General features: G+C 42.3%; 1 protein-coding gene across 2 annotated transcripts in view; it reads left to right on the top strand.

Moving 5' to 3' along the window:
• The window catches only part of HERC1 (HECT and RLD domain containing E3 ubiquitin protein ligase family member 1), a 212,322-nt gene that overhangs the window by 136,148 nt on the left and 56,961 nt on the right, over positions 1-19,213 (top strand). For both annotated transcript variants that reach the window (XM_082255125.1, XM_082255124.1), the window contains exons 48-61: positions 6-180; positions 500-773; positions 2,408-2,621; positions 2,719-2,924; positions 4,078-4,205; positions 6,775-6,887; positions 7,048-7,248; positions 9,179-9,309; positions 11,028-11,227; positions 12,032-12,143; positions 14,639-14,782; positions 14,941-15,042; positions 15,887-16,060; positions 16,795-17,088. In XM_082255125.1, the coding sequence (XP_082111251.1) occupies positions 6-180; positions 500-773; positions 2,408-2,621; positions 2,719-2,924; positions 4,078-4,205; positions 6,775-6,887; positions 7,048-7,248; positions 9,179-9,309; positions 11,028-11,227; positions 12,032-12,143; positions 14,639-14,782; positions 14,941-15,042; positions 15,887-16,060; positions 16,795-17,088 (2,468 nt within the window). The remainder of the gene's footprint in view (positions 1-5; positions 181-499; positions 774-2,407; positions 2,622-2,718; positions 2,925-4,077; positions 4,206-6,774; positions 6,888-7,047; positions 7,249-9,178; positions 9,310-11,027; positions 11,228-12,031; positions 12,144-14,638; positions 14,783-14,940; positions 15,043-15,886; positions 16,061-16,794; positions 17,089-19,213) is intronic.

Here is a 19,213-nt window from a genome sequence, read left to right as displayed (position 1 = left end):
TCCAGGCTGCCAAGGAGCTTTGGAGAAGAGCTCATCAGGCCGGATAACACTAGGAGAGCAGGCAGCAGCTCTTGTAAACCCACATGATCGTGTGATGGCATTACGAAGGGTAATAGCTGCTGCTCAGGTCCTCCTAGCACGAACCATGGTGATGCGTGCCCTTTCACTGCTGTCTGTTAGGTGTGTTTTTTACTTTCCTGTGATTGGTATGTTGCTTGCACTGATATACAAGTGGGGTACATATAAAGCGGGTGACACAGATGGGAATTTGTTTTTTAGCAGTGATGGGAGATGATCTTTCTGGAGAAAATTTTCAATAGGCCTCAAAAGTAACTGGGTTTTCTATTGTGCATGCTCACATTACCAATGAACCAAAAGACATAAATCTTTTTAAGTTCATTTTTCTGTAACAGCATTTCAGTATTGCACTTTCCACAAAGTAAGTTTCACCTGTGATGTCGGTCTGTATGAATACATTGTGTTTTCATTTCTCCTCCAGTGGGTCCAGTTGTAGTCTTGCTGCAGGCTTGGAGTCTCTTGGCCTAACTGACATCCGTACTTTGGTACGCCTCATGTGCCTGGCTGCTGCAGGTAGAGCTGGCCTTTCCACCAGTCCATCAAACACTTTGGCTAGTTCTGCTGATCGCTCTCGTGGTCTACACACCAAGACCAGCAAACCCATCTCTTGCTTAGCATACCTGAGTACAGCAGTTGGCTGCCTGGCATCCAGCACTCCTAGTGCAGCTCGACTCCTTGTTCAACTTTGTACCCAGGTCAGATATTTTCTGATTTACCTTTATCGCCTACGAAGTAATTTTGTGTTGACTTTCATGTGTTTGTTCAAATACAAAAAGTTTAGATCAGTGGTGGACAAAGAAATGCTGAATTCAAAAGCCAGTAAGCTAGGTGACCTTGGAACCCGTGAGGATATAAATCTAGGGGAGGCTGTTGCTGATGTTTTAAAAGTAGAAGATTCTGCATCTCTCATCCTAAACCTTGCTCTGTACTTCTGTTTTGCATTCTTTTTCCGTGTCAGGGACTTATCACATAGTGAAGGAAGGATCAAAATTATAGAGCATGCCCTTGAAAACCTTCATGACCCTTAGACTTGGAGATCCTTTTAGGGCAAACTGAACATGTCCTCTGGTAGCTCACCCACCCAGAATAGTGTTCTTGTTCTTCTGCGCTCCCCACAACAAGATTTCACCCTGGGTATGTGTCAGTCTTGGATGATGTTGAAACATACCCAGGTATTTAATGTTACTGCTCCCCATATGACAGTGTTCAGGCCTCACAGTTGGCTGCTCAGGTCCAAGCACTGTTGCATATGGGAGGTTACTGTACATGCCCCCCCCTTATACCCACACTGTTAAAGCAATAGATTAAGAGCTCTATTACAGGAGATATGCTAAAACTGGTGCACACAGAATTTGGTGCAGCTGTGCGTGATAACCAATCAGCTTCTAACTTCAGCTTGTTCAATTAGGCTTTGACAATAAAACCTGGTTCACACCTATGCATTTTTTAGTGCATTTTCAGTTTTGCAGACATATACTATAGTCCATTTAACATGGTTTCCAATTGGTCACGTTCACATCTGGTCATTTTATGGAAAGGGCCAGGGACTTTTTTCTGGTTTTTGGCTCCATATACTTCAATGGATCAAAAACGTATATTGAAAAAAACAAAATGCACCTGGAATGTGCAAACTGCAACCTGCATAGGTGTGAGCCTGAAACCTAAAAGCGATTTGGTTACTATGCACAGCTGCACTAGATTCTGTGTGCACCAGTTTTAGTAAATCTCCCCCATTTTCTTTTTGAGTAAGAAACCTAGTCTAAAGCCGGGTACACACAAGTCAAATGTTGGGAGACCTTTGCCAGATCAAAAAAAACATCCAACATTCGGCCCGAGTGTATATCGGTCTGTCTGACAGAAGCCGGCCAAAGGGAAAACCAGCAGGTGTCCCACTCCGATCAGCGCTCTCAGCCATTGGCGGAGAGCGCTGATCGGAGTGTTCTGGCGGGGGCTGGCCATCCCCCTGTCAGAACACAATAGCTTAGTAAGGGAGATCACTGTACTTACTTTGCATAGTGAGTACAGCGGCTCCGACCAGTGCTGACAATTTTTTTTTTCCTTCACCCCGCTGGGTTGAACAGAAAAAACGAATCGTGTGCACCAGGCTTAAAGCTGAGAACATTAGCTTCTTACCCAGATTAGGAAATTGTATTGATGTTTGCCTATGAGTTACTTTACACTACCTATTCTCAAAAGCACTTTCCCATAAGGTTTGTAGGATAGTTTGGAAGACATTTCTGAAAAAAGCAATGTATGTCCTTACTTGTCTGTTGTAAAACTTTGAGTTTTTTGTGTCCCAGTTAAACAGTCGTTTTTCTCTGTTCTACAGAATTTGATATCTGCAGCAACTGGTGTGAATTTAACAACGGTGGATGACCCAGTGCAAAGGAAATTCTTACCTAGTTTTTTGCGTGGAATTGCAGAAGAAAATAAACTTGTTACTTCACCCAATTTTGTGGTAACACAAGCACTGGTTGCACTTCTTGCAGACAAAGGGGCTAAACTGCGACCCAATTACGACAAAGCAGAAATGGAGAAGAGAGGTAAGAGAAGGTTTTTGTTTTTTCAAAACCACAAAGATTAAAAAGGCATCTTTACATTTGTATTCCATTTATCTTTTTTTCACCTGTTCTGCTTTAGGTCCTTTGGAACTAGCCAATGCTCTGGCTGCTTGCTGCCTTTCTTCCCGGCTGTCCTCTCAGCACCGCCAATGGGCTGCTCAGCAGTTAGTACGTACACTTGCTGCTCATGATCGGGACAATCAGTCTGCACCACAGACTCTTGCAGATATGGCTGGAGACTTGCGGAAATGTTCTTTTACCAAATTGGAGGCACATCAAAACAGGGTGAATTGTTTTTTTTTTTTTTTTCCACCAAAATCGCATACTAAATGCTATTTCTCTGTGGCATTGATTGGGAGGTATTGTGTAGATTTTTTTTTTTTAAGGATGTATATTGACATGATCATGGAAAAAATATGGGGGCTGCCATTACTGGTCTCCTTTTTCTAAAATGCTTATTGATGGTCTGAACCGAGTACTTTTAATTTAAAGATCCGGAACAAGCATGCTGTAAACAAGTGTCAAAAAAGCTTCTGGATTTTATATTTGTTTGTTCTAGGTTAGGGGGAAGCCAAAGCATTAGCACTGCATCCAGTAAGCTGGCATTTTCAAAAAAGTGTGCAGTAATGGTGGTCTCCATTATTCTCTCATTAGTCCCTTTAAGGGTATTGTGATGAAGTGTGTTATTGTGTCTATTGTGTAATACTTTTTTTTTTCCTGATTGGAAGTGTAGCCAGTCCCCATAGTACTCCGCTTTTGATATGGCCTACAGGTGTCCATTTTCCTAACATTACTGGAATTCCTTTCAAATCGAAATACCTGTGTGGGAAGCATCAAATAAAAATAGCTGTTTACTGCAATTTAGCTTTAAAGAGGAAGTAAACCCTTCTCTGCAACTTTTATCTATAGGTAAGCCTATGATAAGGCTTACCTATAGGTACTGTAAATATCTCCTAAACACGTACCGTTTAGGAGATATTTACCTTACATGCAGCCAGTGACCGTCTGCTCCCACGGGAGTGACGTCACCGCAGCTCCGGCCAATCGGAAAGGCCGGATGCCGCGATCCCGGAAGACGGGCGACTGAACATGTCGCCCGTCATAGAGGTAAGCAGGCGGCACGGCAGGGGCTCGTTCTAAGGTATTTCATAATGAGTTAGTATGCGATGCGGTTTACAACCTCTTTAAGACAGTAATGTCATTCTCAATGCAAATTATTAGTTTCTGTTTTAATGCTACAGAGCAATTATACAGCCAGGAGTCCAATAATGGTGGCTTCCATCTGAACCTGCTAACAGATATTTTTGTGTTCTAACACAATTGCCCTCAGCTTATACAAAATGTAGGAGCTACAGGCAATGATAAAACAGTCAAAGTTTTACATATTATGTTGGCTTGAAAATTATATGTAACTCAGATTTTCTTTTTCTGTTTTCAGGTGATCACCTCTGTGTGGAGCAGTAAGAAAGTGCTATTAGCCACTAGTGGAAGTGATGGGACTGTCAGAGTGTGGAATGTGTCTAGAAACCAGTATTCTCTCCAGCAGACATGCGTCTTTCAGAAACCGTGAGTAGCTTATGCTTTTGTTCTGTTAAACATATGACTGAGAGAGAGGAATTTTTTCCAATTATAAATATTACCAGGTTTGTATCTGTAACTGTTCTCACAAATCTAAACTCAGATTTTTTTTTTTTTAAATCACAGAACACAATATTTAGCATCTGTTCCAGCAGTTACCAGATTGTTTAGTATTGCCATCTGCTGGATAACTACATAGCACTGATTTAGTCAGCACTTTCATGCTATAAAGTGGTCATCCAGCTCAGTGTCTACCAAGACACGCACGCTTGTGTAGGTTAGTATAGCCCCGAGGGATGATACACAAACACTGCTGTATACTTTAAATGGGAACAAAAAAATGAAAGTAGTATCAAATCCTCAGCGGTTGTTTTTTTTTTTTTTTTCTTTAGCTCTACACATTGAGCACACTAAAACATTCCTTAGTAAACTATTATAAATCCCACCCAACACTTGCAGTTTACAATTTTCAATGCTGCTGAGTCCTGCTCTTTTATTGCTGAATTCCTGAACTTCAGGTCTCTATAGGGAAGAGTTCACAGTAAGCAATGCAGTCGGCAGTCAGTCTGTTAGCTTGGAGAAGGTGGGGTAAGGGGGAGGTAGGAGCAGTGAAGTTGCTTGCCATGTTAACACTGCAGGGTGTTTCTACATGTGTTTATATTGATGCACACTGTGTAGGGAGACAAAACTTTAGCCCTTGAATGCAAAGGTGACTCCAAAGGATGCTGAAAAGAAAAAGGAGCCACTCAAACAGGGAACCCTGGACAGCTGTCATAGCGCCAGCTTAAACAAGAACATCGGCAAGGATTAAAATATAAAGAAACTGCATACTCAGTAAGTGATTAATATTCAGCTTTGCCAAAAAAGCACACTATGTTGTCCCATATGGGTATAGCCGCATAGTGTGGTAAACCTACCTACCAGCCAGGACTCCCTTTCTATGTAAACAATGTACGCCCAAACTGCATTTAAAATAAGCATCTTAAAATCATCTTCAGCCTGTGAAGGCTCCTTCCCGAGTTACTGTAGGGACAGAGCAGCTGTTGGGACAAGCGCCCTCTAGTGCCAGTGCAACAGGAGGATGCACTGTCCTGTTCTGGGACATGCGCAGTATGTGCTCACTCCTGTCGCAACTGCTGAGCTCATCGTAGGCGACAGGAGAGAGTACACACTGTTGGTTCCAACAGCTGCACTTCCTCCCTACAAATAACACCGGGTGGAGCTCACAGGCTGCAGGGGATTTTAAGAAGCTTCTTTTAAATGCAGTTTTGAACTACATTCGTTAAACTGAATGTATGGTAAGTTTAGCATGCTGTGCTGTCATACCCATATGGGAGAGCATAATGTGCTTTTTGGTAAAGATGACTCTTCATATGAGCTGATAAAAGGTTATAAAAACTGAGGATTTAAAGCGGAGTTCCACCCTCATTTTCTTATTTTCCTATTCCTGTAATGAAAAGCATGTTAAAAAAGAATTGGACATTTTTTTTTTTTTTTTTGGGATCACTTTTTTTTAAAGGTATTTTTATTTAACAAACAAAACACAGTACACCAAAAGAAAAAGGGCAGTACAGCATAAAAGAGAGGATACGCATAACATACAAAGCATCCTCTCAAATCAGATGGCAAAATAAAAACAGTACAGAGAACATACAGTAGTCATGGTAAAAGGAGCACAGCAAAGAACCCCTAGGGGGGGGAACACGATATCATATGCAATATATCAATATATTCACAGCAAAAGAAGGAACTTTAGACATCGCCTAGGTAGTGTCAGACACCGAGGAGGCAGTAAGGTCAGAGTCTACCCAGAAAGACCAGATCTTCCGGAACTTTTTTTGACCATGTCCGCCGATGTTCCGTGGGACCAGGAACCCGTAGAAGCCGAAATCGGGTGAGTATAATTGCGGGGTTCAGCAGGATTATCAAAGGATCTGGGCAAGCAGGAGAGAGCTCCGGAGCTGCGCTGCTCTCACATCAGTAGCCGGCCACGCCCCCCTTTTTTGGGATCACTTACCTTATTTTAGGGGAATCCTTGTCAGACTTCCTCCTTCTGCGGCTGCGGCCCCAGACGCCTGGTGACCAACCTGAAGCCCGGGGGTCACATACGGTCCTTTCATATGAGGTGTGGCCTTTGGACTTCAGCAGTCTGTAGTGGGAACATTGATTAGGGGTAATAGCACTGATCTCTGCTAGCCTCATGTAACATGTTCCCAGTTTCATATTATCTTTTGCAGCATGTCTCCAAGCCAAACATGTAGCATGTGCATAGTCTGACCATCATTTCCTCTATTAGGTCTGTAGTCTAGCAGTCCTTTTATACATTACACATATTGAAAATTATGTATGGCCCCTTTACCCCTTTAATACAAAGCTTTACTGCAAGCATGACAAATAACATCTTCTTTGTTACTATGGGTAACGCCTCCATTTTCACAAAGCTTACAAGGTCAGAGAGTGATGTAGCAGGTGATAAAGTAGCAGCGGTTGGCAGATGAAAGCACAATGCAGGAGCATGTGGGTGCTAATCGATTAATGCATTTCTTCTCTTTATTAGAGAGGGAACCCCAGAGGAACCTGACCCATCCTTGTCTCCTGTGTGTTGGAGTGTTAGTGGGCGTTATCTGGCTGGAGCCCTGGAAAATACGATCAACATCTGGCAAGTCAATGGTATCCGTTTAGCCATCCATCTTATATATATCCATCTTATATTTTGTATCTGTTTATTAGACTTGAGGTTGATTCTGAAGGATATTCTCCTATATTTTAGACTAGACCTTTCCCTTTTATTACTGTTACTATAATATAGCGTGTAACCCTTTTTCATCAGGTGGAAAAGGACTTGTGGACACTCAGCCTCACTGGGTCTCCTGCATAGTGTGGCCTGAGCAAAGTCCTGGAGAAGGATGGGCTAGTGACCAGCCAGAGTCTTTGCTGGTGGGTCGTGTTGATGGAACTTTGGGGCTAATTGAAGTTACAGATGCCATCAGCATGCGCCGTGTGGAACTGGAGCACTGTTACAGAAAAGAAGGTATGTAAATGTTAGTATGTACATTGAAAGCTGTACTGAATAGAATATTAAGAGCACTTGGAGCTCTTGGGGCACAGCAAGCTAACATGTCTTGTTAAGAAGCCTTTGAGCTACAGGCAAAGCAGGTCAAACACTGCATTTTTTTTTTTTTTTTATTTGAACGCAGCTGCATGTATTCAAGGGAAAAACTTGGTATTTGACTTGAATGTCCATTAACATGGACCCTAAAGCTCCATTCACCTTAGTGCGCCTCTAAAATGTGGCTTTGGAGCAACTTTTGGTGCAGCTTTGATCTAACTCTACATTCTCTGGACCAAGGTCGCATCAAAGTAGTGTAGGTACCGTTTCAAAAGTTGCTGCGACTTTACAGAACAGGCACAGAGGTGCCTTCTAATTTTAGACTGTGTACAATTTAATAAAACAAAGTATAAAACCACACACATTTGAGCGAATAAAAAGCTGCACATCAGGAACATCCTGCAATAGTGAGTCTCTGTCCATGCTGGTAAGCTGGCCGGTGGGCTGTGTTCTGCCGTGTCTCCTGTTGGAGCCAAACACCAGCTCTGTGTATGGAGCGGACCAGGAAGGAGGGCTGGAACGCACATGGACCACAACCGCAGACGTGTGACGTCACTGGAAATGGCCGCAACACGTTTCTGAGCATGCCCACTGGTGATGGCAAAGACAGGCGCGCTCCTTTCTCAAGTTATAGCTACAGGGGCATGAGGGATTTATATATGGCCCTGTAGCTATAGCTTGAGAAAGGAGCGCGCCTGTCTTTGCCTTTGCCAGTGCGCACGCTCAGAAACACGTTGCGGTATTTTCCGGTGACGTCACGCCTGCCGCTGTAGTCCATGGGCTTTCCAGCCCTCCTTCCTGGTCCATTCCATACAGAGAGACTGCGTTCGGCTCCAACAGGAGACACGGCAGAAGAAAGCCCAACGGCCAGCTTTTCCAGCGTGGACAGAGGCTCACCGTTGCAGGATGTTCCTGTTGTGCCTGTTTTTATTCGCTCAAATGTGAATGGTTTTATACTTTGTTTTAATAAATGCTACATAGTCTACACTTAGAGGGCGTATCTTCTGCTCTCTGCTTCCTTTCTCCTTTACATGTTTCTGGAGTGTGCTTCTGCTTCCCTGATGAGGCCTGCCCTGAGTATTGGATTGTCCACCATCATTGTAGATCCCTATCATTGGATGGATCATCTTCTATGACTTTTCCCACCTGCCCACTGACATACGCAGCCCTCTTAGACTGATGGTTCCCAGCACTAGTGATCACCATTTGCGCCAATCCTTTCTCTTGCGACTTGTCATGTGACTTTGATGTCCAAAGTGGCATGACAAATTGCACAAGTATGAATGGAGCCTAAAAGCCTAAATGTTGTACATGAACAAACCCTATACATCTGTTACGTACCTTAATAATTTCTGTTGTGAAGCTTGGTTAAACTGAACATGGCGGGGCATATTTATAAAACAGCGAATGGGACACCTACCGAATGTCCACTGCAGATGAATCTTTCTGGTTAATAGGTTTTAATAAACAATGAATAATCATTAGTGAATGTTTGATGTCTCTCGTATTCACTGCTTTATAAATATGCCTCTAAGACTTTCTTCCATTATTTATACTATAAAATTATCTTCTAATTATCAGCATCCCTATGATGATCAGTATTAAAGTCATTGTAAATGCTAGATTTTTTTTTTTTTTTTTTTTATATAACAAACATGTCCTACTTACCTGCTCTGTGCAATGGTTCTGCACAGAGCAGCCCTGATTCTCTTCTCGGGTTCCCCGCTGGCACTCCTGGCTCCTCCCCCTGCCGAGTGCCCCCATAGCAAGCTTCAATACATTAAGGTAAAAACCTTCTGCCTTTTACAACCACTATAAAATAATGTGATGTTTTTGTTTTTTCTTTTGACAGTGGCGGTTACCTGCATTACTTGGTTTAGTGAAGACCGTCCTTTTGCTGTTGGTTTTGCTGATGGAAAGTTACTAATTGGACACACGGAGCCAGAAGAGAAAGGCGGGATCGTTCTCATTGACGCACACAAGGTAAGATGTGCATTGTTACTTAAAGCAGTATAAACCACTCCTGGACTGGAAGATTTTCCCCCTTAATGACCAGGCCATATTTTGCGATTCAGCACTGTGTTATTTTAACAGACAATTGCGCGGTCATGCGACGCTGTACAAAATAAAATTGATGTCCTTTTTTTCCCCACAAATAGGGCTTTCTTTCGGTGATATTTGATCACCTGTGCGATTTTTATTTTTTGCGCTGTAAACAAAAAAAGAGCAACAATTCTGGAAAAAAAAAACATAAATTTTCACTTTCTGCTATTTAACATTCCCAAAAAAAATTTTAAAAATCAAAATTTTTTAACATCTTAGGCCAATTTGTTTTCTGCTACATATTTTTGGTAAAAAAAAATAGCAATATCGCGTCTACTAACTACGGAAAAGATTTATGTCATTTTTATTGTTTTTTTTTTTTCTTTTTAACTAGTAATGGCAGCGATCTGCGATTTTTAGCAGGACTGTGAGATTGCAGCGGACAGATCGGACCCCTAATTGACATTTTTTACACTTTTTACACTATAAAAATATGCACTGTTACTGTAATAATGACACTGGCAGGGAAGGGGTTAACATTGTGGGTGATCAAGGGGTTAAATGTGAGCCTAGGGGAGTGAGTCTAACTGTGGGGGGGGGCGTGGCTTGTGAAATGATTATAGAGACCTGTGATCCTATATAGAAGGATCACAGGGGCTCTGTGATCATTCCAGGGAGAACGGTCAGCTGTGTTTACAACAGCCGACCATTCTTCTCTCTCAGTGGGGAACGATCACGGGTGTCAGGCGGCAATCGGAGCCGCCTGCCTCGTGCATCGGAGTCCCCGCAGCCGAGTGGGGGCAGGAGCGCGGTGGGCGCTCGCCCCCTAGCTGCAGGCGCACGACCAATGTAGGTCTACGTCAGTTCGCGCAGGAGGGCCGCACCGCCACAGTAAAAAGGTGGCGGGCGGTCGGCAACAGGTTAAACCCAAAAGCAAACCTTTATTAATTTGCAGCTTACCAATTCTTAGATGCGATGGCTGCATTTGTTTTCTTTTTTAGGCTTTCTTTCCCTTATGATCTGCCAGTAAATCTGATTTTCAAAAGAACAAAACTTTCTTACAGATGTAGCAGTTAGACGGATGAGGGTACCCCTGTACTCTTATATCCAGAGTGGAGGCACTCTAATACCTAAAAACCTAAAACTAAAAAATCTAAAACCGAGAGATAAAAAGCCTAAAGAAGAAAACGAATGCTACCAACACATGTAATGATTGGAAGCTGCAATATATAAAATTATTTGTTTTGGGTTTAATACCACTTTAAGCTGGCCATACACTGGTCAAATTTCCGAAATGTGCTCAGTAGGTGGCCCTGTCAGCCACTTTCTGTCCAAAATCCCTCAATTGAAAAATTGAAGGAGCCAGATGGAAAATTCTCAGCCAAAAAGCAGCTGCATCCAATCAGATTTAACAGCCATCTGCAGTGGGAGACATTTCCATACAGCACCAATAGAGGAACCTGCTAGTTTTTTTTTGTTTTTTTGCGTTCAGCCTGTAGGCTGAACAAAAAACTCTTCCTATATGCCAGCCTAAGATTTATTTTTCTAATTAATCTAAACTGTGCCCTTTAGTTTACATATTAGAGGCTTTAATATTTGCAAAGTTTCATATGTGCCATGATACCATCAATACAATAATTTGAATTCTTGTTTTTTAGGAGGTGTTTGTGAGTGTAAAGTGGGATCCATCAGGTGAGCTGCTACTTACTTGTGCCAAAGAGGACACTGTTAAGATATGGGGAAACACAGGTGGCAGCTGGAAAACCCTCTACAGCCTCCCACACCCATCATATGTCAACACAGTAGCCTGGTGTGTGTCACCTGGGAAAGCTGACAGCCCACAGCTCATGCTTGGAACGTGAGTGTCTTTTACACTGCTTTTTTATGCATGTAAACATATATATTATAGATCCCTTGAGTCTTCCACTCACTCCTGAAAGAGTCAGGCACTTTTAAATGGCTGACTTTTGCATGTGTTAGTGGCCTATGTTTATACTTTTGCATGTGTTTGTAGCCTATGTTTTTTAGATCTATCCAAATTATGTTTGCATGGTCTTATGTAAATTAAATATTACATAAGCACTGTAAAGGCCGCTTTAAAGTATAAGTGTACTTATTCTTTTCTGCTCCTCTTCCCCAGACATGCTTAGCATAGCTTTACTTGCTTACAGCAGTGCAGTCTAGAGAGCTATATTATAGGGCTGGTTAAAGACTGCACAGCCTCTGACTGAAAACTTTAGTAAACTTCCCAGCTGTATAGCAGCGTGCAAAGTGTTTTCTCCATTTGATGTGCCAACCGGTCAGACTGGTGAAAGGGTTTCCATAGAAATGAATGGAGCCAGTGATAGGCATGTGTCAATACAGCCGGAAGGAGTCTGGTGACCGTATCCTTTTAGGTATAGTATAAGCTATGATCTGACTTCTGGGGTAAAGAGGGAGAGTGGAAATGGATAGGTGCACTCCTGACAGTGAAATCAATTTGCTTGTAAATGTAAAAGGGTATTTTTTCTTTGGTTTTAGATAAATGGGGCTGTGTTTGTAGGTCTGATACTAAGACTGTATTCTGCCTTTCTGGCTATACACTACTTTGCAGAAACTAGCTATTTGGTTTAAATATAACAGCAATATTTTTTTTTTTTTTATGTATTGTGTTTGATTTTAGGGGTTGTCAGAATGGTTTGGTATGTGTATGGACAGTTCCACAAGCCTCTCTAGAAACAGTTCAGTCCAAACCAGCATCACAAGAAGGATGGAGGGAACACTCATCTTGTAAGGTAAGTGATCACACTGCTAGCCCTTATGCCATTATTTCTAAAAAGCCGTGCTCTAAACTAATTTAATTCTGTAAATCCTATAACTGGAGTTAAAGCCCACCTCCAGGCACTACAAATTGGGATGATACTGAGAAGATTTGCATGGTCACCTGCGCAAGGCTGATGCACGAATAAAAAAAAAAGATCAAAAACAAAAATTCCTAGCTCACTTACCAGCTAGCCTGCAACAAAACCAAATTGGCTCTGTCTAACAGTTCACGTTAACCACTTGCCGTCTGCTCACTCGAGCACTACTGTGGCAAAGTGGTTGGTTATCGTCTGGCGACGTAGACCTACGTCGCCAGACACTCCCCTTTCTCGGCGGCGCGTGCGCACCGCCGGAGACTCGCTCCCGCTGTGTTCAGTCACAGCGGGAGTCGATTGCCGCTGCTCTTCCCCAATCGTCGGGGAATCGAGTGTGGAGATCCGCCTGCTTGTGTAAACACAAGCGGGCGGATCTCCTAAGTGACAGGCAGGGTCAGATTGCAGGATTCAGCACAGCTGAACCCTGGATCTGTCCCTGTGTCACACAGTCACCTCCCCCCACACGCATTAGTAAGCACCAGGCATACATTAACCCCTCCCTCTCCAATAAAATTAACCCCTTCCCTGCCAGTGTCATTTTTACAGTAACAGTGCATATTTATAGCGCTGATTACTGTAGTAATGTCACTGGTACCCCCAAAAGTGTCAAAAATGTCAGTCAGGGGTCCGATCTGTCCGCCACAATGTTGCAGTCCCGCAAAAAAAATAGCAGATCTTCGCCATTACTCGTTAAAAAAAAACACCAAAAATGACAGAAATCTTTCCCTTAGTAAACGCAATAACTTTTGCGCAAACCAATCAAAATACGGTTATTGTGATTTTTTTTTTTTACCAAACATAGGTAGCAGAAAACAAATTGGCCAAAAATTTAAAAATTTGGATTTTTACTTTTTTTTGGGGGGGAATTTCATATAAAAAATTTGGTTTATAGTGCAAAAAGTAAAAATCGCACAGGTGATCAAATACCACCAAAAGAAAGCTCTGTTTTTGGGAAAAAAAGGACGTAAAGTTTGTTTGGGTATGGCGTCGCGCGACCGTGCAATTGTCAGTTAAAGTCGCACAGTGCCGAATCGCAAAAAGTGGCTCAGACATAAGACAGCAAAATCCTCTAGTGGTAAAGTGGTTAAAAACAAGGGGTTTATTCGCACACATTTGCAAATGTGTAAGCCACGGTGGCCATGCCAAGGCACCCCTGTGTACTGCAGGGCTAATTCCTATAATTGACTGTCTCCCAAATTGGAGCACATGCTGTATAAAGCAGTGGATTATCAGATTAAAATAAGGCCTATTCACTGCTATATACAGTATGTGCTCCAATTTAGGAGACTTTCAAAATGATAGATTTAGGACCACAGTATGTGGTGCCTTGACACAGGCACTGCAGCGCTTACACATATGTTTGAAAATGTGTGCAACTAAACCCCTAGTTGTTAATGTAAACTGTTAGACAGGGTTAATTTGGTTTTGTTGCAGGCTAGCTGGTAATTAAGCTGGAATTTTTTGTTTGTTTTTGATGTGAATTGCCCTTACTTGTGTTCCTTGCTGCAAAGGCTAGATATAGTTTGAAATGATTGCCATTTGTTTTGCACAGCTAACAAAAATATCCCCTGCAGTGGGGTTGTGCCTGCACTGCAAGGGTTAATTGCTCGTTTTGGTCTAGGGGCACAAAAAAAGAAAAAATGATTTACTTTACCCCATCCTCCACTTCTCCCTGCAGCTAGACCGATCCCCACAGCTTCTTCCCCAGGCTCCAGTGGTCTAGAGTTCTGACCTTCTCGGGATTAAAGTAGGGTCCGCCACCCTACATTGGACAGGATGATGCTGAGGGTCAGGCTATTGCTGGAGCGTGGGGGAGCGCCATCACTGGGGTAACAGGGAGGATCAGATAAGTTTCTTCCCTCCCCTAGATGAAACGAGCTATTAACCCTTGCAGTACAGGTGCATCTCCATTGCAAGGGATCATTTTGAATTTTCCTGGAGTTGGGCTTTATTGTCTGTACAGGATTTTTCAGACCATGTTGGCTGGCCACTCTCGGCAGAAACATGCAAAATGCTGTTGAGATGTCAGCAACTTCTGCCATCACCGCTTATTTCCTTCTTCTTCTCCACTCCATTCACATGAACAGAAAAAAATGCCTGGGCTAATTGTCACTGTTCATTGAACACATGGGCTTTGCAGCAACTGAAGGGGATTCTGATCATGTCTGCCTGGTCAAATTTTCTTCTGCGTATGTGGGCACCCTTAAAAAATTTTAGCCTGTTTTTTTGTACACTTGTTTCCTGTTTGATTACTGTATGTCTCCTTAAGACAGCTTTGTTTAAAAGACCAGTCAACAGACCTTATATCTGTACCTGTGGTGTAGAGTTTGCTGCAAATCTATGATTTCAGTCTTATTCTTTTTTTATTTTAGGAGTTTAAAAAACCAGAGGATGCCCGATGTGTGTATAAGTTACGGGGGCACATAACCCCGGTACGAACAGTAGCTTTCAGCCCTGATGGTCTAGCGCTTGTGTCTGGTGGACTTGGTGGCTTAATGAATATTTGGTCTTTAAGGGTGAGGATTTATGTTTTATTATTTGAAATCAATGGCTGGCTCGATGTCATTATAAACTGTACACTTACAACATACAATGTCTGAAATCTTTGCAGCTCACTATTATCTGCACTACTGAATGAGCGAATAAGGTTCTCCTTTTTTTTTCTTTGATTTAGGATGGCTGTGTATTACAGTCTGTAATTACTGGTTCTGGAGCTGTCACTACCACAGTTTGGATTCCTGATGTTGGAGTTGCTGCTTGTTCAAACCGCTCAAAGGTAACCTGTTTCTCTATTTCATATGAATAATAAAAACTTCACAGTATCCTAATGGGTCACACGTGGATTATTGTTGTTTAGTTACTTTAAGCTACATTCACACCGGTGCGAATTGCTGCAGCAGGAATCTTCTGAGTCCTGCTGCTGCTAAGCCCTGTTCACTATAATGACAGGTCGCTTGAGTCTGCACAGTCAGCGATTTCCAGCATTGATGGCTGCTGGACACACACAAAGTATGTGATTGGGGGGGGATATGATCAACATGAATAAATACAGAAATGGTCTATATAGTAAACTTGGTATTAAGTTATTCACTTCCAGGGCATTACAGAGGACTGGGGGCACATTTTACGTTTGGAGAAAAATAGATTTAACCTCCACATACAAAAAAACCTTTTTCACAGTAAGAGCTGTGAAAATGTAGAATAGACTCTATCAGGAACTAGTTCAGGCCAACTCAGTAGATTGTTGTAAACGAAAAAAACAGCTGGATGCATTCCTAAATGCACAAAATATAGTGGATGCTAGCATTTATATGTAATAACACTAGGGTTAATTTATCCGGGGAATATCAGATTGCCTCCATGAGGATCAGGAAAGAATTTGGATCATGCTTTTTGTTTTTGTTTTGTTTTTTGCCTTCCTCTGGATCAACTATGGATATAGGATTGTGTATACGGATGTTTTCTATTTGTTTTTTGTTTTTAATTTTCTATTAGTTGAAATGAATGGACTTGTATCTTTTTTTCAACCTATGTAACAATGTGTTCTGTGAATAACTGTATATAGTTGTATTCTTATCTGACAATTCACACATACGGGTTTATTTATTATACTTTTACAGGATGTTCTAGTGGTGAACTGCACCCCAGAGTGGATATCCTCCAATCACGTCTTGGCAACTTGCAGGACTGCACTAAAACAACAAGGCATAGTGGGCCTTAACATGGCGCCTTGTATGCAGACCTTCTTAGAGCGCCTTCCTGTCATGCTCCAGGAGCAATATGCATACGAGAAGGTATTTACGATGACTTAATTGTACTTTATAGTGTTATTTGCTGAGATCCATGTTGTATACAGTATATAGTTTTTAGTATAGCTGGGCATTAGACTCCCTGTGAAGATGTGTAGTTGGTGACCAAAAAGCTATTAATCTCTCACCCCATTAGTGAAGTCACCATGTACCCATGCAACACAGTGCCTAGTTAATTCTATTTCTAGTTTTACATACTGCAATGCATATTGAACTAAGCAGTCCAAGTCATCCTGTTTTCAGGCAAATTCCTATTCTGATACAATTTATTTATTATGTAAATGTACACATACTTTAAATATTGCTGTAGTTTAAGTGTCGGTTCACACTATGGCGATCCAACTTCGGGGGCGACCTGTGAAGTCGCATGCACATAATTGAAGTCAATGCAAGTCGCTCTGATGTCGCCCCGAAGTAGTACAGGAACTATTTTCTAAGTCGGAGCGACTTGAGTCGCTCCTATTTGAACGGTTCCCGTAGCACAGAATGGACCGCGACTTGCCAGGCTGACAAGTCGTCTGACAAGTCGCGGTAGTGTGAACCGGGACTTAACCTAAAAGGGTTATGAGAGTGACAAACAAGCCCTGATCATCTGACTTACCCAATGTATTCTGTCCTCTTCCACTTCTTAATAATCCTGATGAAAATCCCTCAACAGCATATTGTATTGTGAGTGTGTTTAGTGTTCCTTTGTTGACAGTCATCTGTTTTTTTTTCAGCCTTATGTTGTGTGTGGAGATCAGTTAGTACATAGCCCATATATGCAGTGCTTAGCATCCCTGGCTGTGGGTCTAAACCTTGACCAGCTTCTGTGCAATCCACCCATTCCTCCTCACCACCGCTTAGCTCCACCAGAACTTTCCTCCTGGAACCATGCTGAGTGGGCCTGGCTAGAGTGTTTCTCTACTACCATCAAAGCTGCTGAGGCCTTGGCCAGAGGTGCCCTTTTCCCAGCATCCTTCAGTGTTCCTGACCTGGAGCCAGTCCCTGAGGAAGAGCTCAGGCTTATAATGGTAGGAACCAAACTTGTTTCCTGCATGACCACTACAGTAAAAAAATTTATTTCTGTTCCAGTAAGAAATGTATTTTATCTTTATTTATGAATTATGATTTTTTTTTTTTATATTTTAATTATTTTTATTAGTATTAATGGCATTTGCAAACAGTAAGAACATACGATGTGTAAAGACAGTTTGAGAGGAATCAAAACAAATGCGATTTGGAATGCACAACAGGAGTGAATTTTGTAATGAACATTTCACGTAAATAAACTGGTAACTAGAGGCCTGGAGACCAGGCAATGAGATTTCAAGTTGACAAAACAGGAATTACAGGTCCAATCGTCGTGGCTCAACAGTTGAACAACAACAGTTGAGGGAAAAGAGAGCAGAGAGAGGACAGTGAGGGGAGGAAGGAGGTTGGAGTGTAGGAGAAACTGGAAGTCAGCGGGGGAAGAGTATACATCAAACGGAGGGGTAGGTTATAGCGAAATGTGCCAATATTGTGCCCAAGGCTCCCAGACACTCTCAAATTTCGACACTTGGTTGTGTAGGATGGCTACAATTTTTTCTTGAGCCATTATCCCCAAAATTTTCTGTTTAGTGGATCTGAATGAGACAAAAGGTTTTTTTTTTCCAGGCCTTAGCCAAGGTGAGTTTCACTCCTAGGAGCATAAAAAATATGAGAGATAGACAGTGTCTAGGATATCTTTGGGGGTATTCATGCAGAAACGCTACTTGGGGTGTCTGTGCGATCGGAAGCCCCGCGACCGACCGAATCAGATTAAACATCTTGTTCCAAAAAGACCTGAGTTTGGGGCATGACCACTAGGTATGTAAAAAGGAGCCCTGGTGATCACAACCCCTATAGCATAGTGGAGAGAAGTTTGGAAACATGAGAGACAGGTGGATCGGTACCAAGTACCAACGTGTAAGTATTTTAACATTGGTTTCAATGAGGGTTACATTCATCATTCCCCTGAAAGATCTGCAGAAAATTCGGTGCCAAGCATCCAACGTGAGTTACAATGAGTTACGAATTCAGATCGGTTTCCCAGCGAAGGTCGTGGGCAGGTTTGTCCAGGAGGACATTAAGGCAGAGTATATGACTGATATGCCCCCTCTCAGCTCCCTGGATTCGGAGCACCACCTCTCATACTGGGTTAAGGATGGAGGTTCTCGCTTGTTGGGCCACAATGTATGAAGGAAGTGGGAAATTTGGAAGAAGCTGAATTTTTCTGTTGCTGGCATCTTGAGTTTAAGACCGTGGGAAAGGGAAAGTGGACCTGATGGCTACAAAAAATGTCCAATACGGTACAGCCCTTTATCGGTCCACCACTGAAAGGCCTTAATATCTTGTCCGGGCAGGAATTGTGGGTGATGAAAAATATGAGATAAGGGTTTCATAAATAAAGGCGAGGCTATAGCTTTGTGTTGGTAGAGTTGTCTACAGAGTGTGATAGGGTGGGTGCTAAAATCGTTGGTTGAAGCCTAGTGGGGCACCAAGCAATGTAGTCAAGCGTGTGATGGGGGACCGCTTGTCTCTCAATCTGGATCCAGTCAGGCTTAGGTCCACTGGTATCGATCATGGAAAACTGGGCAAGTTGGGCTGCTTGATAGTATTTCCATAAGTTAGGTAGAGCTAAACCACTGTGTGTCCGCTGCCTATACAGAATCGATGTAGAGCATCGGTAACCTTTTTTTGCCCCAAATGAACTTAACAATTTTGTATTGGATATTTTGTAGCTGGAATTTAGGGATGGGGAGTGACCTGAAAAGATATAGAATGCGAGGGAGTAGTATCATTTTTACAGAATTTATCCTACCCAACCAGGAGAGCTTATGTAGGTCCCAAGTTGTTAAGTCAGTTTTCAATTTCTGGAATAGAGGGGGATAGTTAGCCTTATACAGAGTATCAATTTATTTATACAAGAATCAAGTCCTGTATAAATGCAGTAACTGCAGCATTTATGTCCTGAACGCTTTCGGGTAGTCCCCTGATCCTAAAGTTATATCTTCTAGATCTGTTTTCCAGCTCATCAATTTTGGACAAAACAGTGTCCAGCTGGTCATGCAGGTCTTGGATTCTTGCCGTATGTTGGTTTACTCTTAGTACAGTCTGGTCTGACTTGTGTTCTAT

Source organism: Pelophylax lessonae (genome assembly GCF_965119305.1).
Source record: "Pelophylax lessonae genome assembly, chromosome: 4".
Taxonomy (NCBI): domain Eukaryota; kingdom Metazoa; phylum Chordata; class Amphibia; order Anura; family Ranidae; genus Pelophylax; species Pelophylax lessonae.
The sequence above is the reverse complement of the archived record's forward strand: the minus strand, read 5'-3'. Positions and strand labels throughout refer to the sequence as shown.